The sequence below is a fragment of the Phasianus colchicus genome, chromosome Z, assembly GCF_987193195.1.
Source record: "Phasianus colchicus chromosome Z, bPhaCol1.hap1.1, whole genome shotgun sequence".
Classification (NCBI taxonomy): domain Eukaryota; kingdom Metazoa; phylum Chordata; class Aves; order Galliformes; family Phasianidae; genus Phasianus; species Phasianus colchicus.
In genome coordinates, this window is record NC_143476.1 from 413,033 (window position 1) to 436,657 (window position 23,625).

Below are 23,625 nucleotides of genomic sequence, written 5' to 3' on the forward strand. Positions count from 1 at the left end.
AGCCGCACCTACGGAGCGCAACTGCGCTTGCGCAGGATCCAGGGGCTCGGGACGGGAGCGCGCGGGCCTCCGCGTCACGTGAGGCAGCTCCGCCGAGCTCATTGGTGCGGCGCGAGTCTGGCGGCGAGCCGGAGCTCGCGCGCCTTAAATCCCGCGTTACCATGGGAACGGAGCCCGCCCTGCGCGGGGGGCGTGGGGGAGGGAGCGGTTCGTCCAGTCCCGTCCGTCTGTCCGTCCCGTTCCGGTAACGCGCTGTCTGTTTGTCCCCGCAACGCGGCGATGCGTGCTTGCTGGTTGGTTGGGACGGAGGATCGCGGGCTGCGCGTGCCGCTGCCGCACATGGCCGCCGTGCTGCTGGGCCGCGGGCCGCGAACCCGTATCACCGACAGGAGGTGCTCGCGACAGCAAGGTAAGGCCGCGCCGCGCGGCTGTGCGGGCAGCTGGGGGATTTCTGTCAGTGAGGCTCCACTCTTAGGTTTCGGGGAGGTGATTGTCCCCATCTGCTCTGCTCTTGTGAGGCCCCATCTGCGGTGCTGTGTCCAGCACTGGAGCCCCCCAGGACAAAAAAGACAGAGAGCTGTTGGAGAGGGAGCAAAGGAGCCACAGAGGTGAGCAGGGGGCTGCAAAGACAGGCTGAGGGAGCTGGGCTTGTTCAGCCTGGAGAAGAGAAGGCTGCGGGGTGACCTCATGGCAGCCTTCAGTACCTACAGGGAGCCTACAAACAGGAGGGGAATCAACTCTTGGAAAGGGGAGATAACTGCAGGACGAGGGGAAATGGTTTGAAGTTGAGGGAGGGAAGGTTTAGATTGGATGTCAGTTCTTTACAGAGAGAGTGGTGAGGTGCTGGAACAGCTGCCCAGGGAGGCTGTGGATGCCCCGTCCATCCCTGGAGGTGTTCAAGGTCCATCAGGTTGGATGGGGCCCTGGGCAGCCTGGTCTCGTACTATATCTGGAGATTGGTGGCCCTGCATGTGGCAGAAGGGTTGAAGCTTCATGATCTTTGAGGTGCCTTCCAACCTTGGCCATTCTGATTCTATGCATGTCGGTGAGGCAGAGCTCTTCTTTTGGTACATTTACAACCCAAAGGGCAGCAGGAGCTGGAGATGCACAAGTGTTTCCCACAAGGGCTGGGCAGGCAGATACCCATCCTTTCTCTTCACGGTGTTTCATAACTCTTCCTTCTCTCTTTTCAGTTCTGTTGAAAGCAGACTGTAACAAGGGGTATGTCACAGTTAAGCAGGTATGTTTTTAAGCAGCTTGTCGGTATTTCTGGTACCTACTGACATGTTGCACTTGAAGTCCACAAATAGTGTGAATATCAGTTCTCATCCCAGATCATGGAGGTCCTGGAGCTACCAAACAGTCCTCAGAAGGGATCTGTTTTCCATTTGTGTGTCTCAGCACAGGAATGCAAAGCCTCCAGCTGTCCTGCAGCATCAGTGAGCAGCACTGTGAATCCTCAACACGCGCTTCTTCCAGACTTTGAGATCTGGAGGCCTTCAAGTTCTTCCCCTTAAACTGACTGACCTTCCTTCTGATCATTAGTCTTCTGTTTCTAAAGTTAACACAGCCCTTCATTTGAAGTCACAGTGGTTCTGTATTGAAGGGACTGGGCTGGCATAGAGGTTTTTGCTTTGATGACTGGTTGAGCCAAAGGCCTTTTCCCTTCTAGGGAGGGGTGGGATGTGTGACAGCACAGAAGGCATTCACATGTTATTAACAGGATGGATGTAGGTCTGCTCTTACTGACAACAACCAGTATGCCTGAGATAATGTGAAGGGAAAATGTTCTCCTCTCTGTTGTAGAACGTCCTCACAGCACCAGCATCCATGTGGGTAACACAACAGCTTGTTCTGTGTTGTTTTCTGATCTTCCATCAAAATATCTGCCAGCCCTCAGTGAATGCTGAGCCCCCTCTGTTGTGTGGTGAATCCTGCAGAAATCTCACTGTTTCACCAAAGTCAGTTTCCACCACGATTTGAATGCAATCTCACTGCAGTTTCAGAGCCATGAGTGGTTTTTGGCAGTGGGTCTTAGCATGCTTGCACTGCCAGGTCTTGAGTTGCTTCCCAATATGGGGTTCCAACAATCAGTGGCTAAACAGCACGTTGGGCAGGGAAATGTGAAATGTGCTTTGTTTGGGTGAAACTGTGGCACTGTAGGATGAGGAGGTTGTGGCTGGGATCAGGCAGGTGCTCCATCAGAGTGAAGATGAGAGACATGGTGCTGTTTTGTGAAACAAGCAGGTATCTGACAGACAGGGTTAAAGAAACATGACAGAGTCGATCAGTTGGAAGCAAGAACTGGCTTCTAAAACTTATTTTATATATAAACACGAACCAGAAGCATTTAGCTGAAGACAAGGTCTCCTTTCTAAGGGTGGTCTGCATCGTCAGACAAATCTGTCCAGTTGCCCCACGTACATTGCCCATGCCACCTTGTCTTATCAGGTGTTGCTTTTCCATTACCAGCTAAATGTCAGTAGCTTCTAAGTCTTTAAAACATGTTTTGGATGGAAAATCATTTTAGAGTTGCATAGGTCCATAAAATGATGAAACGAGAGGGAAAAGCCAGTTTTGACCTTGCTGAACTGAGTTTCTGCTATTAAAAAGTCAGCACAAAATTGTTTTTTTTGTTTGTTTGTTTTTTGGGTTTTTTTTTTTTTTTTGCAAGTGTGGCATGCAAAATTAAAAGCACAAAAGTGTACTTTGCACAAGGTGAGGGCAGAGAGGTTTATTGTCACTCCAAGGAACAGGCAGATGTTCTCACTGGCTGTGTTTGAACACAGTCACACAAGGTCTTATCACATCTGGCCTGGGAAGCAAGAACAGGGGCTAGGAGCTGATCCCCATGTAGCAGGGATCTGGGAGGTCTAGTAAACTTATTTCCTAGTTTCTCTTTTCATTACACAGGAGGAGTGCACTGCAAGTGTTAGCTGTGTGCTGTGGTTAAACAGGAACCAGCAGCTGTGATCCCAGACACCCATCTCTTGAAATGAGCCACAGGTGCAGGCTTATGTATTTGAAGGTAGATGTGTTGGTGGGACAGCATTCAACAGGTGCTGTATAGAAAGCAACTGTGGTAAAAAAGAAAAGAGAATAAATAGAAAATAATTTGAACTCAGGAAGCTTTCTGGGGATTGCTGGATTTAAATCATTTGTTAAAACTGCTGTTATTTTTCCAGAAATAACTGTTGGTAAAGCTGTGGTTTGTGTCTCAATGGCTGCAGTCACAAGACTGGTCATTGCCAGATGCTGGCAATCTTGAACTTCCCAGAATGGGACAGGGGCAGAATGAAAACCAAACACATGAGCTTTACAGCATGGTGATACTGTGGGGCAGCTGACGAGTAGCTGCTGGTGATTTCAATTACAGCATCAACTTTTAAAATTATTTTTCTCTCTACCAAAGATAGGAGTCAACCCAACTAGTGTTGACCTAGTGGACATTGGCAAGGATGAAGAGGTGAAAATGAGGCCAGGCCAAGTTCTGCATTTTGTGAATAAACTTTACCCCTTCACGGTGCAGTTTGGTGAAGAATCAGAGGAAACTGTTACAGAAGCAGAAGAGAAAATACAGACTGAAAAGAGGCCATGTGAAGACTCCTATGAGAATGATGAAATAGAAAATGTGCCCAGAAAGGCAAAGAAGATGGAGGTGGTGGATACACAAAGCAGTTCTGCAGGCCTCAGGCCAAGCAAGAGCAGTGTATCTCCACACGAAGGGACAACGAGCAGAAAGGCAAGTGTATTGCTACCAGTTCTTCAGCTGTTTCCCCTGGAGTTGTCTCCTCCATTAGAGGGGTTTCATCTTTTCTTCTGTAGGTGCTACCTATGGGGAACTTCTTAGGTGAACCTGGGTCCTAGGAGTGTGCAGAGCACAAGTTGTCACATACACAGTCAGAGAGGTCTGCTCCTGCTGTCACATAGCTCCTGAGAGCACCACCTGGATCCCATGTTAACCTGAGCTGGAGAGTGCTAAAGCAGCAAGCTGGTTTCAGCAAATGAAGTCTTAATCTCTGGCTCCTGTTGCAGTTTCTTATAGAAGAGCAGAGCTCCGCTGGGCACTGCTTAGCTGGACTTGCACGGTGTGCAGGCTCTTGAGATGAGATCTGCTCTCTCAGAAGTAGAACGGTGGTTATCTAAAAAGCTTAGGCACATAAAATGGAACATCTTGACCTTTTTTCTTTTCCTTTTTTTTTTTTTTTTTTCCTGCTGTTTGGGTCATTTATTATGGTAGAACCATATTTATGTTCACATTGCCAGCCAGTCTTTTGAAAGGAAGTTTTTAGCCCTGCTGACACGGGCAAAATGTGTAAGACTTTTTAGACTTTTTAGTAGGAGTGCAGGACCAAATCTCATCTCAGATTCTGGTGGGCTGACCACTTACACCATTGCTGAGCTCATGCTGATTATATTAGGATCAGATTTGGGGTGCTGTGATCAGAGAAAGTTGACTGTTCAGCATTTCCCTGTCAGTACTGGAATAACATTTGAATGTCTTGCTTTGTAAGAATGTGGTGAAGATCATCATTGGCAATGCCTGTGAAGTGCTGTGAATAGATAAAATAATATGTATCTCTAAAATGTGCACTCTAGGGGCTGGATAACAAAATTAAGAAGTAATCTGCTAATTCTGGCTTGATTCTCTGGTACTTTGTTGTTTTCTTTACAAGCCGCTCTATCTTGCACAGTATTGAGAGAGAAATACTCCCAGAGTAGGGCCAGGCACCACAACAGTGCTTCTTTGTTCTGTGCAGAGCAACATGTGATGAGACAGTAAATGGTGATCCTTGTACCTCCTCTGGCCCTTGTGATGCATGAAGCAGCAGATCTTGTAGTAAGATGGTCTGTCATCATTGGTAATCAAGGTCTGTGCTGTAACGTGTGCATGCGAGTTAATAAATCCAAGCAGATCTAGAGCTCTCTCTAGTTAAATTTACAGCTTAAAATGTTAAAATTTCCAGGTTAAAATTTAGAAGAGTAGCTCTGTGGGTCAGTTGAATGGAGGGTTGTGTTGGTTTTTGTCATTCACGTGGTATCACTGTAGTTCTAATCAAAGTTTGTATGTTTTAAAATACATAGTTAGATTCTTAATTCTCTTACAAAATTGTGTTTCTTTCTTCTTTCTATGTTTTAGGAACATTTAGGACACTGGAGTCAAGGTCTAAAGAGTGCCATGCAAGATCCAAAAGTGCAGGTGAGAACTATACATACACATGTACTTCACAGTACTTCTTGTCTAAGACAGTGAGCGTTCTTCTTTCCTTCAGCAGTTTACATTAATAATGTGATTAACTGAGAGATTACTCAAGATGCACAAGAGCTGCATCTGATAGAATTTGGGAGTCTCTACTATGCTGATTTTGTGCAGTGTCAGAACTTCCTTATCTTGGAGCTCCCTACCCTGTCAAATTTGTCCAGTGTTTTTAAAAGCTTGCAGGGAGAGCAGGTGCACAACAGGTCCACTTTAGTGTGGAAACCAATTAAAACAAGGCTGTGGTTTAAAGCTGAGATTCCTATTTTCTGGCAGTCAGCACTGCTGTGTGTCCAAATGTGATGCAGCTTCATCATTTCCAGTAAACTTTAACTGTGCAACCTGGGCAGCAGCTGATAGGATGTGACCTCGGGCTCCTTCTCTACCCCATTTCATCATGACTGCAGGAGTTTCCTAGGTGCCTTCTTTTAACCTTCTATAGATGCTCAAGGTGCTTCTCTTTTCCTTTACTTCCCTTGGCTGTATCATGCTTGTCTTTGAGTTTTGGGGCCAGTCTGACCACTCAAGTCATTGTGTGTTTGAGCTGAGATGGTTTCCAAAGGGGAGGACTCCACAGGCACAGTAGGCCCCCCAGAACATTATCAGCCTTAGGCTGAAAATAATTTCATTCATCACCCATCAGAATGTCCCAATTTCTTATTTTCCTTTTTTTTTTTTTTTTCCTTCTGCTTTTTTTTTTTTTTTTTTTTTTTTTTAATAATTCAGGTGTCTGTCAGCAGTTTCAAATGAGTCTATCAGGAATGATAGAACTATGAAAATACTTGCTTACGTTTTAAACCTGAAACTCCATCTTCACTCTTTAAGTAAAAGTTCCCATAATACTTAAGAAGACAGTGTTTTCTTGACCCAAAACATATGCTGTTCTTAAAGCTGTTATTTGAAGGCTTATTGTTAGCTTTGTTAGTTGTGGTTCAGAATGAAATATATAAACAACAGACCTCCCACCTTTGCTTCTTAAACATACCTTAAAGAAATGACAAAAACACTTTTTTTTTTTCTGGAAGCACCTCCTCACAATTGTCTCGATTCTGTTTGCTTATGCAGAGACCAAAGTGCATGAAAATATGATATGGACTAGACTGAAAGTCAGCGTAATGATTTGTGTACTGATAAAATTTTAATCTTGCTTCCTGTAGAGCAAGACTGATCAGCTCTGCATATAAACGTACGAAAAGAATTAGCAAAGATGACAAAGACGTTGTTCATCTCTTCCCAGCAGACTCGCTGCTAACAGAGCAGAGGGCACTTCAGAAGCTGACAGGTTTTTATTGCCACGGGCAGGCCGTGCTGCCCTGCTCTGTGTATGCTTTGGTACTGTTTCTCTTGATTCTCAACACCATCTAGTTGATAAAAAAAGAAAAGAAAAGAAAAAAAGGTCAAGGAGAAGAAAGACTATGGAGACAGAAACCTCTTCTTTATGTGAATGATCTTTAAAAGTAGCATCTTGAGTAGCATCAAGTGAATTAGCTTAGATCCTGAGGTTTCGGCTTTGAAATGCTGGAGGAGGTGTACAGTGCTGAGTGTTCTGCTGCACCTCTGAGACTTGTGTTTCACCACAGAGCATAGGGAGTCCACTCGTGTGTGCTCTGCACTGAGTGCAGTGCCATCACTGTCATTGCAGTGCCCTCAAAGCTTAGACGTGGCTTGATGGAGGGAAGGATCCTCGACCACACTGGTCATGAGTCTAGGTTATTTTCTAGAGAGTTCACGTTGGCTTGTAGTGATGGTTAAAGTATTTCTTGATGAACAGGAATAGAAGGCTTTTGCCTTAAAGAAAAACTTTAGAAGACCTCCTTTAGCTGCTGGATGCTTGGTGTGGCAGAGGAGCACGCACTGGACTAGCGTGGTTCCAGCCAAAGATGTGAAGGGAAACACCCTGCTGCTCAGTATTTCTCCTACGTAGTGACTTTTCCTGGCTTTTTTTACCTGGCAGTCACAATTCCACTAGCAGCATATACTTGTGCTCGAGGACCTTTGCAGCCATGATGGGATGTGCAGATGGATGGCACCTCAGAGCTCAGTAAATACAGTGCGTACTGGGGCAAGGCATTTAACTTCAGTAAATAATCAAGTTTCTTGTTTTACTAGGTTTACAAGGACGAGAAGACTGTAGTCATCAAGGATAAATATCCCAAAGCACGTTACCACTGGCTTATTTTACCGTGGGACTCCATTTCAAGCCTCAAATCACTCACCAAAGAGCATCTTAGACTCCTGGAACATATGCATGCAGTTGGGCAAAAAATGATTCAACAGTGCCCTGCCAAAGAAAGCCTGGAGTTCCGGCTGGGTTACCACGCCATTCCCAGTATGAGGTAAATCCCTAGGGGGAGCCATTGGGAGGACAGCCTGCTTTCCTGGGTGTGCAGAGCTGGAGCTGAGTGGTGGTGCAGCCTCAGCACCGTCCCTGCAGGCGCCCAGGTTTGGCTGTGGGTCCCATGGGTGCTGCTGAGCCGTGCTGTCCGTCTGCGTGCCGGCTCCAGTGGCGCAATCGGTTAGCGCGCGGTACTTATACAGCAGTACTGAAGCCGAGCAATGCCGAGGTTGTGAGTTCGAGCCTCACCTGGAGCACAGTGCTTTTGCCCTCCCCGAATTCCTGGAGTACGCTTTGAGTTGCTGATTAAGTGTCCTGTTCAGATGGCTCTACAAAGCTTAATCCTTTTTGTTTTGTCTTTGCTTTTCTGGAAACTAGCTGACTGTAGTTAGGGGCAAATGGAACGTGCAGGGTAGTGGTGTTAGCTATTTAAGTGAAACACTTAACATGCAGTAGTACCTTGAAAACATAGGCCATGTTTTTTCTGTGTCAGGATTGTGGGTCACAGGACTGACCCTTAAGGCTGATCCGTAAGACTGGCAGTCTGTCTCTTTCCAGTCACGTTTGCAACTGATACCTACTGCAAGAGAACTGCCTTTATTAACATTTTTTTTCTGTCTTATCTACGTGATCTGTTTTTAGTCAGCTGCATTTGCACGTAATCAGCCAAGATTTTGATTCTCCTGCTCTGAAAACCAAAAAGCACTGGAACTCCTTTACCACAGAATACTTCCTAAACTCCGAAGGTAATTATTAGAAAAGGTGTCTCATAACATAACTGTGTTTGCGGGTTCTGACTTTTGAGCTTTCCTCCCTAGAAAAGGCGTAAGCCATAAATTCTAGTAAAATAAATGAAAGGTTTTATGTGATTTCAGATATTGAGGAACAGCACTAAGTGGAAGTCAGCCAAATTGTGTGTTTGGTTTAAATAAAAATGCAGTAATGACATGTGATGTGTCTTGAGCAGTGTATGGATTTGGTAGTGCCACGCATCTGACAGTGTTTCATGATCCCAGTAGTGCCTGTCTGATTTCATTTCAGATGTGATAGAGATGGTACGAAGCAAGGGAAAAGTAACGGTGAATGACCAGGCCTCTGAACTTCTCAAATTGCCTCTCAGATGCCATCTGTGCAAACAGCAGCTATCCACTATCCCGCAGCTAAAGGAACATCTCAAGAAACATTGGACAAAATGACAACCAAAAAATCATCTAGCAACCCACGTGCTCAGATATCAGTTTAACACAAAGACCTCAGGGTGTGATGGGACACGTATGATTTTTGTTAACTGGAGTGGGAAATGAGGTATGGGAAAACATAACGTATTAGCAGCAGCATATTAACACTGCCAGAGCGTAGATAAAAAGAATAAAATAAAATGACTTCTGAAATCAGAGGTGTTTGCAGCTTTCTTGTGACACTGCCCCACTGTTCTGTGTGTGAATGGAAGTCTGGAAGAAGTGCTTTGTTTGGATGAATGGATTCATTTTAATTCAGAACTGCAGAGGTTCTGCACCCAGGTCTAGGTTTCAGCAGAGGAGGGGAAGAAGCAATGATTTAGAGATTTGCAATTGCTTGGCTGCTTATTTTGAGCATGGTAAAGAAATGGAAGCACGGTCCAGTGCTGCTGTGGGTTTTGGTGAGTCTTTATGTTTTGATTGTTGTCAATGGAAATCTGTTACTGGGCCCAGAATCAATCAGCAGGGTTGAAATTCATTCTAAGCCCAGCTTTGATCTGTTAAGATACCCTCTGGGTGAAATGGCTTTCAATAAAAGCATACAGAGCTCTTCTTTATACAAGGAAAATGCTGTTTTGCAAATGTTGATAATGCATTTCTCAGGGAGAGAGTGTTCCTTGCTTTTGTGTCTGTGTGCAGTGCTGTTACTGCATACACCCACGGGTGAGCCCTTTGCTGCTGGAGCATATGCCTTTTACTCTTTGCTATAGATATAATAAAGGATGTGTGTTGCAGCTGTGTTGTGTCTGTGACAGCGTGCCTTTTTTGTATGTAAAGAAGGAGACCTGGGACAGAATTCTCACTAATGATAAGACCTCCACAGAAGCATATTTAGTCAGAAATTTGGACATTCCCTAAATTATCTGTATTTTTCCTGTAATTATTTCAACTGCATCTGTTTGGGAGAGCCTCTGCAGAGAAAATTCAGTGTATCTGTAAAGCTAAGCCATAGCGTATTTCAAAGTGAGATGCATTGCAAAGAAGGTAAAAGAAACATCAATGGAGAAATGCAGGGGAGGGAAACTCCTGGCTGCTGCTTAAGCAGAAGCTGAAGTTCAGTCATGGTAAAGGCACTGGCTCCAGCTGTTTCCCCTCTGTCTGAGCTCACTAAAAACAGGTGAGGTAAACAAGAAAGGAGCTCAGGGATGAGTTACTGTATCAATGGTCTACCAAGCACTCTTCCTCCAGGATGTCAGATTTGAATTGATTTTCTCCCATCTTGATGGGAGAACATCTCTAAAACCAGAGGGCCTTCAGCTTTGACCACCAGCACGACAGACACACACAAAAATAAAATAATAAATAAATAAATAAAAAGCAATACACACTTTGAAGGACCTGAAGTGTAAATCAAATCCTCATCAAGCCAGTTTTACCTTTTCTTGAGTTCCTTACTAAGGAAATATCCTGGACAGTACAGCAGGCTGAGCAAGACCTAAGCATTTCCTAGCACTGGGTGTAAGAGGGTGAGGAATTAGCAGTGGCAGCACTGCAATTGAGCTGCAGGGCCAGAACTGAAGAGCAATGCATAATCCTCATCACTTCTTTTTACAAATATGAAAAATTCAGTTCCAACCATGTGCTGTAAGTAGGGTTGCAGCACATGTTGCAGCCCTCAGCAGCTCAGGCTGCCCAGGGCCCATCCAGCCTGGCCTTGAGCACTACCAGGGATGGGGATCCACAGCTTCTCTGGGTGGTTGTGCAAGTGCCTCACCACCCTCTGAATATTTCCTTCTAATACCCCTTCCCAATGTTCTTTTCCCTTTCAGTTTAAAACCATTCTCCCTTGTCCCACCACTATCAGACCACAGGTTGGTGTTCCTCCTGTTTGCAAGAACCCTTCTGAAAGTACTTGCAAAGTACTGAAAGGCTGCACTGAGATTGTTTCCACGTGTCATTTGGGACCAGATTTGTCTACCATATTTGAAAACCCAAATCCATCAAAAAACCTGCTATCCACTGCAGCCTTTCATGTCATTTGCTATTTAAAGAGGCTCAGAGAGCCTCATCACAATACTTGAAAATAGGCTCGAGAAAATAGCTTGAAAATGGACCTCGAGACAATGAGAAGTAAGATTAACTCTAGGGCTTTATGCAACACTGACAAAGGACTGCTCCACCACTGCTCCCAGGCCAGCACGACATGTGCAATTCAAGCCCTTAGGGCCACCTCAGCACAATGGGGTTCTCACACCAAGAAAATAACAACCTGCAGCTCGAGGCGTGCTAATGTCAAGTAGCAAGAATATAGCTCGCAGGTCAGTGACAGGGAGTACCTGGCTGCTGCTGGCACTGTTTCAGCACTCTATCCAAAAGGCTCTCATCAAATTGAACATCTGCTAGGCCAAAATCAACCAAGGGAAAGGAGGGGCAGGGAGGCTTCTTCCTGAAGCAGTATCTTGCCTGCTGAGCTTGTCCCCTTCCTCTGCTCCCAGGACTGCTGCTGTTACTTCTCCTGTCAGACTGCAGAACTATTCCGGAAAAAATCTAATTCTTAGGTGTAGATTTACACCAGTTTTCATCTGAAATGGTTCTGTAGTAACATGCAGAATAAGCATGGTACAGCTGCTGACCTGCCAGTGCCAGCAAGCAGAATATTTAGGGCAGTGCCATCCGGCTGTGTGTAGTGCTGACACCCAACCCCACTGTTAAGCACATCCTCGTGTACCCAGACCTCCCTGCTGCAAGATCACTAGGGCTGCTACTGCCACAGCATTGACTCTGATGCAACAAAATGATTCCTGTGAAAATCTCGTATTACTAGCAACCAACTTCAGCAGAGAAAACTTATTTGTTTAGCAACAGCAGTTTGCTGTTAGCAAAGACTTACTGGTGAGGTAGCTAAATCAGGATGAACAGCTTAAAACATTGCCTGCCTTCATCATCCACAGAGGAAGTGACAGCAGAGAACAGAACCCATGGAGCAGTGGGGGATTTGCTTCATCCAGAAGGGAGAGAACAGTAGTGGCAGAAGTTGGATTTAGCCAGCAATGCTGAGAGCCACACAGCCTGTTACTGCCCAATCTCACAAACAAACTATGGATCAAAGTTACATCAGTTGGAAGGACATTCACTTGCACAGCCATAAGAGCAATAGGAATGCAAGGACAATAATGTTTTAATAAAGGTGTAATTAAAGTATACTATGAAATGTAACAGTTCACAGTCCATTGGGATCCCTTGACTTTTCATTACTGGAAAAGATGTAGCTTCCACTGTAGATTTTTATTGAGTTTTGGTGCAGTGAGTAATTCTGAATCTGAAAGACAAAGATGACAAATGTCAGAACAGAGCAGTATGATTTCCTCAGGACCTGTCATCTAGTCAGCTTGCTTCCTTTTCCATCAAAGAACACCAAGAAGTCTCAGCATCACCTTTCAGCAAATACCACCAGCCTACACTGAAGACAGCCCAGCAGAACTGCATGGAGAAATCGATCCCTTGGACAAATCAAGTCCCATCTCTGCTAAGTGATATCGTTTGGAATGAAGAGCAATGGCTTGTGACAGAAAGCAGGACTCGGTTCATACATCAGCAGCTGGGACATCTCTGCTGTGCTGTTGCACACAACAGCCTGCTAGAGCTGTGGGCTGTGCCTAAAAGGAGCCAGCCCAGCCAAGCAGCAGTGGATGGGTCACATCCAGGTTTGTTAGACTTTTTCCTGGCAGTTCCAGTACTAGGTGGAAAGAGGGAAAACAAAAGCTAGCGCTCTCAGCTTTAAAATTGTTATCAGCTACAAGGGCTTCAAGGTGGCAAAGTACCATGAAATCCTATAGACTCACCTGCTCCAGAACCTGGCCTAGAAGCCAACATTAGACAAAAAGATAAATTCATAAAGTACAAGCAGAATGATCTGACACACACCTACGAAAAGAGACTTCCAGTTCCCCCACAACATACAGAGGCTAAACACACAGAAAATCAGGAGCAGCATAACTCAGGAAGTAGTTTTAACACACTGCATTAGAGCAAACAAAACCTTATTAAGAAGGCTGATCACTCGCCAGAAGATGACACCATAACATAAAGCAATAAACTCCTACAGATGAAGAACACTGCAATACTGCTGGCCACAATGGTGCTTCACAGCCACACCTAACCAGGAGCCTGAACTAACCTTGTACAGCAGGAACAACCATCCTCTTCTGCTGATAGGCAGCCATGATGCTGTTTGCAGTTGAATTGGGTCCCAGGACCTGTGAAGAAGCAAAACCCATGTTCAAACTGGCACAAAGTAAGTCCCAGAGTAAGGATGCCTACACAGAAAACTGTTGACAAGAGTGGAAGGAGTTGGCTGCGGGAGATCTCACAGTTTAAAACAATCAGAAATATGGGATGAAAGTCCAGTAATGTCTCAGAAAAACCAAAGGAGAGGCAGAAATACAGAACTGCTGTGAGACAACTTCTCAAGACACAGGATCTCCATCTCAGCACTTCTTTACTGTGCTTTAAGTGTCACGAATGGGCAGAATTGCTTTCATTACATGCATCAGCAACAGTTAAAGTTCACTGGGGAGCCTCAGCATTCTATCACATTCAGTAGTTTTAATCTGCCATTAAGTGGGCAGATTAATCTCAGTTACAGAGAAGATACTGGGGAAAATTTGTGTTCACCTCGAATGCTCAAAACTATTTTGGATATTTTGCTTTGCAAGGAAACTATGTGTGAAGCTGAAGCCCACAAGTGTGACACAACCCATCCACATGCAGTATAGTCCTCATGATACGCTGGTTCAGACAACAAGGACCCATCTGTTTGCTGTTCATCTCATGACACTAAGTGTGGACAACCACTATTCCATTACATAAAATTCTATGCTAAAATTTAACCACTTGGGCTAGAAAATAAAACAGTATTCCTCTGTTCCATAGGAAGCTGTACCTGTCATACGTTTTATACTGCATATTGATTTGGAATGTACAGCGATCCAACACACTGCACAGAACATTTGCCTAAACTCTGTAGGAAAGGGCAGACTTAGAAAGCCAGGGAAATATTCTGTACTCTTTACTGGAGAACACAGAACATTACCAATTACTTGATACTGTACAGCAGACATTACAGGTAATGAGAACAAGTACAGACCGGGTTGAGAGAACTCTGCTGCAAGGCTGGAGTCCAGATTTCTGGGATTGAGGTCTCCATCAACTGCAGAACTTCTTCCAGGAGTTGCTGCAGCCCCTCAGCCTGCTCATCAAAACCAAACAGCACAAGCTGTTTCAGAAGGACGTGTACGTCTCCTGCAGAAGGAACAGAAACAGGCAATGGCACTTCACACAGGTGTGCTAAATAAACAGCAGTGCTGTTCTGGTATCAAGGCATAGGAAAAGAGCTGCAAATCAGAACTGGTTCTCTGCTCCTACCCAGACACTGCAGTGCCTCAGTACAAATGTGAGCTAATCCTGTCTTGGTGCTGATAAGTCCTTATTTCTCTGTTCCCAAACTTCCAAACGAGGAGAGCTCACACTGTTAGGTGCACCTTCCAGCAGAAGCCAACAAACCAAATCAAAGTCCACCACAGACAGCTTACGTACCGTGAAGCCCCTCTCCCCATTATGAACTAGAGGGAGCACAATGCCCCAGCTGGCTGTGCTCTGAAGTCAGAGAGCAGATTAAAATCACCATATCATACCCTTCACAGAATCAACGGCACGGACATTTTCTCCCAGAATTTCCAGAAGGGCCATATCTTCAAAAGGACTCCCCTCTTTCAAGCTGTATCTCTTGCGCTCAGCCTTACGGCGGTTCTTTGAGGATCGCCTAGGAAAGGAGGATGCTTAATTTTACTGTGCACAGCACGGGGTAAGGCTGAAGGAAAGTCAACTCTTAAAACTCTTCAATAAGAAGGGGCTGCCTGTAGGCTGATATATCTGTGCCAATCTTTTCAATAATACTCCACCAACTAACTCTGTGGTCTGAAACATGACTCAGTAGCTGGGCTGTGAAGCTGTACAATCTTGTCCCTTCTGTGTTCCATCAAGGTCAAAGCATTGGTCCAAGTACAATGTAAGTTAAACTGTCTGACAGTAGTCACTAGCAGTTGAATTTCACTTACAACAATTTGGTGTCAGAGTCTGCACTTGCCTTTGCACATTTTCATTTCTGCTATCTCCTCTATCTGTGCGCTAATACAGTTCATCTCCTGATCCATTATTACAGGAAAGCAACTTCTTATCACAAGTCAGTAACTCAGTGCCCCAATATGTCATCTCACTCTGATACAGATATGCTGAATATTAAGGTTGTATTTTCTCCCCGTTTAATCCGAGCCACAGCCAGTGCCCCAAAAAGCCCACTTTTCCATAATGCACCTCTTCCACATTCAGACAGATAATTCAGAAGTCATTAACACAGCTGCCTGATCCTGCAGCTTATATTAAAAGTGCTCAAAAGCAACAAAGAAACCCACTGTGGAAATAGAATAGTTATTAAGTTGAATAACAACCCCCAATTAGGGTGGTAAGGTGCTGGCAGAGGCTGACCAGAGAAGCTGTGAATGCCCCATCCCACGAGGTGTTCAAGGCCAGATAGCCTGGGCAGCCTGAACTGGTGGGAGGAAACTCTGCCCATGGCAAGGAGTTGGAACTGGGTGGGCTTTAAGGTTACTTCTAATCCAAACCACTCCATAATTCTGTTAACTACTAAAAATGCAAAACTTAAGACAAAGATAATAAGCCCTTTGCACAAGCTGTTAATGTTTGAGAAACTGCCCATTTCCTGTGCCAAGCATCCTACATTCAGCTATTCTGGCTACATGCCCGTTGCCTACAGAGACAGCTCCTGCAGAATCTGTGCTCACAGCTCCTCTGCTGGTCATTCTGTTCCTTCTGCACTACCAGCTTCTGGCATTTTCTGCTCTATCTCCCCTAGTAAGAGTTAAAATAACCAAGAAATGCCTGTAATTAAAGCAGCTTCAAGACACGTCCAGCTGCTTGAGGACCATGCCAAACATGAGCAAGCTGCCCTCCCAAACAAAGGCTGATGCCACACCAGCCACCATCTAATTTAAAGGCAGAAACCTACGCTGATATTCTTGAATTGCTGTGTGAATATCTGCTGCTCATGTCGCTGTGTGTCACAACACTGCTGGTTTCAGACAAAAGGTCAAATTCTGGGCAATATGGCGCTTCATAATCTGCAAAACATAACAACAACTGTCACAGTATGGGAAAAGCTCAGTTATTCCAGGCTTTCTCCTTGGGTCATCCATGTACTTTCTGGAAAAGCAGCCTTGCAGATTCATTCTACCTGCTGGCACATTGGAGCCTTAGGGCTCTCAAGACAACCCAGCCCACAAGAAGAAACAGAAATTGAGAGCACTGCTCTTCTGCCTTGGCAGGGACTGTGATTATTAAATAGCACAATCAGAAGAATAACAATCTCAGAGAAATAGATCTGGACCAGAACAGAACATTCTGCTTTTAGAAAATATCTCCAAGCCTGTGTAAGCTGGTAGGTGAAATGTGCATAGTAGATTCTTAGCACAAAGGATGTGCTGAGCACCCAGGTAAGCTGGCACTACAGAGACAATGCTGTCTCATTTTGAAGAGCTTTCAGTAGCATTTAGCTTTTTTAACCCAGGAAAGCTGTGACACAGGTAGTACTGAAAATAAAGATATCTTTATGTAAGAACGAGGTCAAATGAACTACGGTGAGAGTGGCGGGTGAGACAAATGCTGTTTCTACAGTCACCAGAGACACAAGAGCACAGCTGCACAAGGGTATATAGGAACCACAAAAAAACAACCAAAGAAAAGATAATCACATTTACTTATACAAGAGAAAGCCATATGCATCTCAGTACCAACCCTGCAGGCTCTCACAGGCCTTCTCCTTCAGTTCTCGGACCACTTGCAGGCGACTCTTATGACGAAGAAATGCTGTTTTCTGAGAATCTAGGAACATCAGCTGACTTTTCTGAGCTGCATAATATATAAAAAAAAAAGCAGGTCCAAGATAAGAACACAAAGATTTGTGTGCAGGAGTCAGAAGAGCATTTTTACACCAGGAGCCTGGAGGAACACAGTCCTTCAAGAACGTTGGAGATCAGCAGCAAAGCTGATAAAATAACTAGAGTGGAAAAAATTTGAAGCTTGTAGCACAGGAGTCACCAACTTAGATGCATCTGTGTATGGAATGAATTAACTTGCCAAACAAGCATCTCTGGAACAAAAGTCTGTTTCTGATACAGTAGGAGAGTGCTCTGTGGCCACATGTCTTCACATTAATTAGGCTCAAGTTAAACAAAATTCCTCAATTCATAGAACTCACTGCTGATAGTGTGAGAACAAAGAACATCCAATAATGATTAATCACCCTTTTGGGACTGAAGAGAGAATAAAGATATAAAATAATTGTTTCAATTAACTGGGCAGAATCAGCTGAGTGGAATAAAAGCTTCCTTCCAAAGAGCTTCCAGTATTAGCGTGCTGTGGCTTTCTGCAGACCCAGTAAAGACTGTTTTTCACCAACAAAACACAAGCAAGTCTCAGATTCTTGCACATATTCACCTTCTATTATGGCAGGTTTGAAGTTGGTCTCCAAAATATCCAGTCTATCATACTTGTGAATCTGGATCGGGAAAGGGAAATGAGGTATTATTTAAAAATGCAACCCAGATTCCATCCCTGTTCCTGCATGCTAAAAAAAGTATTTCCGCTTCTTACAATCCAAACAGTATTTTCTTGTTCTTGAGATACGAAATGCCTTACCAGCCTCAAAGCCTCCTCCCAGAAAGCCCCTTCTAAGAGTAGGATAACAGCCTCTTCATAGTCCTGTAAAGGAAAAGCAACCATGTGCTGCTACTGATGTTAGTAACACACACTGACGTAGCACCTGTTCAGATGCACACCTCTTCTCAGCAGTGCTGGTCAGAACCTACTGTAACAGGTACTTTGAAGCACTAGAATTATAAACATGAGGCTGAAATTAAAAATAAAAGTCTCTTTCTAAGGGGAAGTCCCTCTGGAACTAAGTCTCCTTTATTCCAGCACTCATGCTTCAGATCTCTGAACCAAAAGCTTTTCATACCAAAGCAGAGCAGAAAACCTGGCAACAGAGTCAGGTTTTCCATCCATCCCCTGCTCACTATGCCACCTGGATCTGCTCTGTTCTCCCAAGGGGCCTGTGGCATGGACAGTTCCATAACCAGCACACGTTGAGCCAAATGTACAGGAGAACAGAGGAAGAGGGGTGCAGACGAGAGAGTAATTACATTACCTCAGAGTACTGCTCCAGGAGCATGGCTGCCTCTGCATGCTTTCTCTGTTCAACCAGTTTTCCTACAAGAAAAGGTGGAGTTCAGTTTTTCAGGAACAGCTGAATTTTCTACTACAAAATAATGAAGCTAAAAAACATCACATTCACTGCTGCACTTTCAATCTGCTTACATGGTTACTTAATTTGCCTGATAAAATAAGGGCTGCATGATGCCACATCATCTTCCCATTGCTTGTAAAATTGCTGGTGCACTCACTGCCACTTAAAGAACTTCTCCCCAGCAGTATCAGATGCAAACCTCCCTAAGAGGGGGGAAGCAGAATGTAAACTGGAAATCTCTCTTGAAAGCTTCAGCATATCGCATAGACTAGCTATCTGCTGGGAGAAGATTGCCTCCTGCTCTCTGAGGTACAGACAGGAAGCACCAAATCCATGAGGTTCAGGACTTGCAGGTCCCTAAAGGTCAGCACCAGCTTTATTACTGACTTCTGTGCTACGGTGTAAGAGAGAAAGTGATACACAGAGCCAGAAAAAAGAAATAAGTTGATCGAAAGCAAGCTCATCCAAGACAGCTTTATCTTCACCTCCTGCTAAGTAACAGTTGTGATTTAAGAGATCCACTAGAAGAAGCGTGAAGATATGAACTATTCAAATTGCATTTACTGACAGAAAAAAAGAAAATACTGAAATATCCAAATCTGGAAGACCACTCTCAGGACACATATTCTCACTGTTTAGGGGATGTTTCATAGGCTCTTCTTCTGAGTGAGCTAAAATAAGGATGATGCTCTACTGGTCTTGCTGAAATAGATGCCAGGTCCACAACACACCTCATGCACACGGGGTGATGTTTCCTAGTGAGCTCAAACTCTAAGGCAAACCTTTTTTTTTTCTTTTTCTTCCTGCAGTAGGAACACAGATTGCTTTACAAATAACAGCTGGTCCTGGCTACCAGCAGGGGTCAAGGAGCAAACATGAAGATGCAGAACTGAATTATCCAACAGTTTTTAAGCTTTGTGATCAGGCAGTATTTGTGTCAATGATGTCCAAAGGTCTCAGTCACATTTAACACTTTAAGGAATCTCCATTTACTGAGGCTAACCAAGGAAAACGTTTATTTTCAACAACTGGTTGCAAGGAGAGTGCAAGAACCAGTCAGTATGGGGCAACCAAGGCCACACCTACCTTAGCAACTTCTGGGTGACCAGCATTTTTTGGTACCAGTGAGAAACAAAGGCAATGTGCAATCACACAAACCCTGGGGAATCACAGGCCTCTAAGAAAAACACTGCTGAAAACTGAGGTTTTCTCTGTTTTTCAGTAAAAATCACAATGAAACAGAAGTAAGAACAATCAGTTTTGGTTTGCATGTTTCCATCTTCTCAAGGCCTACCTGCCATGGTCCGTGCCAGGCTGGAAAGCTTCTCCTTTGTGTAACCTAGCCGAGAGGCCATGCACAGGGCTTGCTGCCAGCTGCCACTGCTCAGAAAGGCATCCAGTGCTTTTTCAAAGATGCCAGCCCGAGCAAGTATCAGTGCAGCCTGTTCATAAAGCTGCTTCTGAATCAGATATTCCCCATATGCACTGCTGATGTCCTGTAAGACAGGGACAAAAGAGAAGTAAGAAATGAGCTGTAGAGTCAGCAACAGTCTTCCACTAGTAAGAATTATGGGCCATCACACCAAAGTCCTTTTCTGCTCTTCCCTGAGGAACCTCCAGGCACAATGTTCCAACATTTCAAACTCTGTATCAGCTCAAGGGTTGATGATCACATATGCAGAAGTTTCACACAGAGCTAAAGCAAGAGGTCCCAGAAGGTACTTAACTTTCCAAGCTGGGAATACTACAGACTGCAGAAAATCAGCCTCTTCTTTCCCACTCAGATGAGTGAAGTTTGTGAAAACATCTGTCTAAACTATGCCACTCCAGGAGTGAAATACAAAGGGATAATGCAGGCCCTGCACAGGCTGCTCAGAATCAATAGATGGAGCTTCTCTAGTCTTCTCAAAGCTCACAGTCTCTGTTAATAAGGGGATGATGGATTTGAATGCAAGAATACAGAAGGAATAAAGAAAGCCTCCAACAGGCTAGAGCCATTGGAGCCATCCTCAACTGGAGAATCCTTTCCACGCTCACTCTGTTACAAATAGGTTTCTGCATTTCCCCTCTTACTTCTTCAACTGCTTTTACAAAGGCTTGTTTGTTGTATATTTACACAATCTAAATTAAACTAATTTAAATGCATTCATTTATATTTTATCTTAGCTTTGAGTGAGCTACAGTTCTCCAATAGCACTGAAATCAACAATGGACCCTATAGTATATCTAGAAGAACTGCAAGCTTGTAAGCACTCTCCAGAAATGTCTTCACACAACAAAATGTCTCTATGCAACCTGCAATGCCACAGAGAAATTCTGTATCACAAACACCAAGACCTGTACAGCACAGCAAACATCAGACTCCCAGGTGCAATCCTGGTCATGGGATCAAAGAAATAAGAGTCATCCTCTTGATGCCCAGACCTCGCAGGCTCAGTGCTGAGGGTAATTCCCTTTATTGCATTGGAGAAAGGTCTCTGACAACACTGCAACACCCTGCAGAACTTAAAGGCAAGCAGCTGTTGTCTGACTTCTGCCCTCCCTCAAGGTGCTGGAGATACATGTAAACACATCTGAGAGAATTAAAAACCTGCACACTGCAGGGTCACCTTGTACTCCTGGGTGCTGGAGGGATACAGCTTCAGTGCTTCACAATATAGACTCTGATCCTTCACCAAGTTCAGAAATTCAGAGAAGTGTTCAGGACCTGTAGAAATACTTTAATTCATATAGTGACAAAATAGAAAGCAATGATTCTTATAGCTCCCAGGCCTGCAATAACAAGCACAAATACACCTGTAAACAAATACCACTGTAAACCCAAGGGATTCGCTTCCTTAAGATCTGCTTCACTTTTGCCAACAGTATCAACAGGGGAAACGTCACCTACAGCCAGAAAAAAACAAGACTTGTGCTTCATAATTAAAGGGCTGTAAACACCTCTCTCCCTGCCTTAAGCTACACTACAGAAACCACAGAGCATCAGTAAGTTAACCATAAATTACCCGGAGAGGAGATGACCTGGTGCAATCCTTCTCTTTCTTCCCCCAGCAAGTATTCCAAACTAAAAATACGACACTGCAGAATTTCTCTTTAAATACACTGCACGTGCAGAACACCTACCACATTTGCTGAGATGTCCAAGAGCTTTGGTGTATCTCTTCAAGTATTTGTCTATTGTGTATCGCTGATAATTGATTTCCATTTTCCGGAGAGTATTTAAGAAGGGTAAATATTCTTTTGGGTCCTGTGAAGAATAAAACCTGTGATTCAGTTAAGAAGATCCTTTAGCATCACCATCTTCACCAGTAGACAGTCCCATATTTGAAATTATGTGATAATACACTAGAAAAGGCTTTTTCTTTAAATGTAAGCTATATGAAAGAATGCATATTAGTAAATTACCAAGCTCACATGGACTTCAGAAGTAACCAAAGACTGTTGCCCAGACTGGATGTGGCTGTGGGCAGCCTGGTCTAGTGGTTGGTGATCTTGGTGACCAACCCATAGTAGGGAGGTTGAAACTGGATGATCATTATGGTCCTTTTCAACCCATGCCATTCTATGAATCTATGAAAATTCAAGTCTGTCTGTACAACATGTATCACATCAAAAATTGTTTACTGTTAGCTACCATCATGTATAAATTTACAGTTGTAAAATAGATTGGTATCTTCCATTCCAGAAGTCATAAAAATTACATTTCTGTTAATATGAGCAGTATGTTTCAGTTGGTGGGTAACAGGCTCTGTAGTAACCTCAGAAAGCTCTGTAAAGACCCTTTGGAAAAGATTTCAAACTACACACACTGCAAGATACACTCAATTACTGTAGCCACTGCTAAATAAGTAAAAATGAATGGGCACAGAATGGGGAACATAATGCATGCAGCCACAACACCTTAGATCACAGTCCTTCCCAGCTCTAAAAGAGCCCTATTTCACCTCGAGTATGAACAAGTTTCCTAAAATGCTCTCCACAGATGATAATGGAGGCAAAGGTATGCCATGTTCCTAGCATCATCCCAAACACATGCAGGACTTCTGTGTAACTGAAATCCACGGCCTGACAGATAGCTACAACTAGCAAAATGTGTGGTTTGATTCACGGGCTACAGAAAACCTTTGGGAATGTAGAAAAATGATTAACTGGAACCATAAGCCAAGACCTTTTGAGACTTCTCTGCCACCATGATGACTAAATCGAAGTCATACGTGCCCAGGGAATAATCATACAATTCATTGACATCCACAAGGAAAAGCAGGTACTTTAGTGCTTCCTCCGCACTGACAGCTCCAACATTTGGAGAAATGTTCTCTGTAATAAGAGAAAAAAGCATAAGATTTCATTATTATCAGTGGAGCCCTGGCCAAAGGGAGGGATGCAATGTATAGCACATACTTAGCTGCATAAAGACAATCAAATTAATGGCTCATTCTGTCTTGCAGGAAAGTGTTACTTGGTTGTTTGCAGAGGCTTTCCCAGGCAACTTCAAGGACTCACCCAAGCATGGTAACTTTTGAAATGTGCAACAGTGACAAGTCAGAATTAACAGCAAAGAATGAAAAGTAAAATCTGCCAGACTGAGATACCAGGATCTAGAACAGGAAATGCCTAATTCATGCTGGGAGAAATGGAGTTCTGAACTGGAGAACAGCTCCAGCTCTGGGCTATTTGCTGCCATTCCTACATGAAAGGATTAGCCAAGGTCAAATACAACATTTTTAGCCTACAAACTGCTGTTTCATTCACAGCAGTTTCAGAAACATTTGTTTTCTGACAGCCTCCACAAAGAGCCGTGTTAAAATAACTTTCAGGGTAAATTATGCTAACAATGTAAGCTCCTGCAAACACCACACATTTTCAACACTTCTGATACAGCACCTCGAAGATCATGAACCTTCTGGAGAGCAGTTTCCAATTCTGGAGGATTTTTCTTCACATGTGCTGTCAGTATAGAGAGGCAATATCTGAAGGAAACAAAAGCAGTAAATGATAAAGTGGGACAGCAGAAAAACTGCTTGCTCCAATTTTAGCATATACTATGCAAGGTCTAGTTTACATTGAAACAGAAGGTTAGATGGAGATTCAAGCAACTGGATCCAGTGAAACATACCCCTGCCCAATGGCAGAGGGGTTGGATTAGATAATCTTTATACACCCCTGCCAACCCCAACCATTCTCTGAAAATAAACTACTCATTATTCTAAGCCTTCTCAAAGAAAGCAGGAAAAGGTAAGAGAACAGAATGTACAGATTTTTTTATATTTAATTTAGCATGTTTCCCCTAATGTAACACAACACTGAAGGTGTGTTTTGAGTAGAATAAGCTTTTTTCCCCATGCCAGACAACAAAAATAGAGAGAAAACATCCCTCTGAAAGCTCAGTTGCTGGGCACAATTTTCCAGATCAAATCTTGGTATGAAAATGGTCTTTTCTTGTAAAGGAAGGGAAAGCTTTTTTGGTGCTTATTTA

General features: G+C 43.8%; 2 protein-coding genes and 1 non-coding gene across 5 annotated transcripts in view; 2 read left to right on the forward strand and 1 right to left on the reverse strand.

The window, feature by feature from the left end:
- Positions 1–37: 37 nt before the first annotated feature.
- APTX (aprataxin) lies at positions 38–8,986 on the forward strand. Its single transcript, XM_031609567.2, has 7 exons — positions 38–409; positions 1,194–1,240; positions 3,413–3,742; positions 5,141–5,200; positions 7,367–7,593; positions 8,235–8,338; positions 8,634–8,986. Exons 1-7 carry the CDS (start codon positions 280–282, stop codon positions 8,786–8,788), a joined length of 1,053 nt encoding a protein of 350 aa, XP_031465427.1. The 5' UTR covers positions 38–279; the 3' UTR covers positions 8,789–8,986.
- Positions 7,755–7,849, forward strand: TRNAI-UAU (transfer RNA isoleucine (anticodon UAU)). The gene is made up of 2 exons: positions 7,755–7,792; positions 7,814–7,849. It is a non-coding gene; the product is annotated as a tRNA-Ile (tRNA).
- Positions 8,987–10,923: 1,937 nt separating the features above from the next.
- The window catches only part of ELP1 (elongator acetyltransferase complex subunit 1), a 34,079-nt gene continuing 21,377 nt past the window's right edge, over positions 10,924–23,625 (reverse strand). The window contains exons 22-35 of one of the 3 annotated variants that reach the window (XM_090131002.1): positions 23,034–23,119; positions 22,318–22,466; positions 21,273–21,396; positions 20,759–20,856; positions 19,444–19,645; positions 18,051–18,112; positions 17,543–17,605; positions 17,342–17,402; positions 16,640–16,753; positions 15,855–15,966; positions 14,464–14,591; positions 13,917–14,071; positions 12,948–13,026; positions 10,924–12,089 (exon numbers count right to left, since the gene is read on the reverse strand). In XM_090131002.1, coding sequence (XP_089987128.1) covers positions 12,022–12,089; positions 12,948–13,026; positions 13,917–14,071; positions 14,464–14,591; positions 15,855–15,966; positions 16,640–16,753; positions 17,342–17,402; positions 17,543–17,605; positions 18,051–18,112; positions 19,444–19,645; positions 20,759–20,856; positions 21,273–21,396; positions 22,318–22,466; positions 23,034–23,119 — 1,501 coding nt within the window. In that variant the 3' untranslated portion in view covers positions 10,924–12,021. Of the gene's footprint in view, positions 12,090–12,947; positions 13,027–13,916; positions 14,072–14,463; positions 14,592–15,854; positions 15,967–16,639; positions 16,754–17,341; positions 17,403–17,542; positions 17,606–18,050; positions 18,113–19,443; positions 19,646–20,758; positions 20,857–21,272; positions 21,397–22,317; positions 22,467–23,033; positions 23,120–23,625 lie in introns of those variants that run through there. The other 2 variants (XM_031609571.2, XR_016461522.1) reach the window with 2 other exon arrangements.

Coding starts and splice junctions, on each gene's coding strand:
- APTX (XM_031609567.2), top strand. CDS start 280: ATGCGTGCTTGCTGGTTGGTTGGGACGGAGGATCGCGGGCTGCGCGTG. Junction 5,201..7,366: donor TGCAAGATCCAAAAGTGCAG/GTGAGAACTATA, acceptor TTGTTTTACTAG/GTTTACAAGGACGAGAAGAC. Junction 8,339..8,633: donor ATACTTCCTAAACTCCGAAG/GTAATTATTAGA, acceptor ATTTCATTTCAG/ATGTGATAGAGATGGTACGA.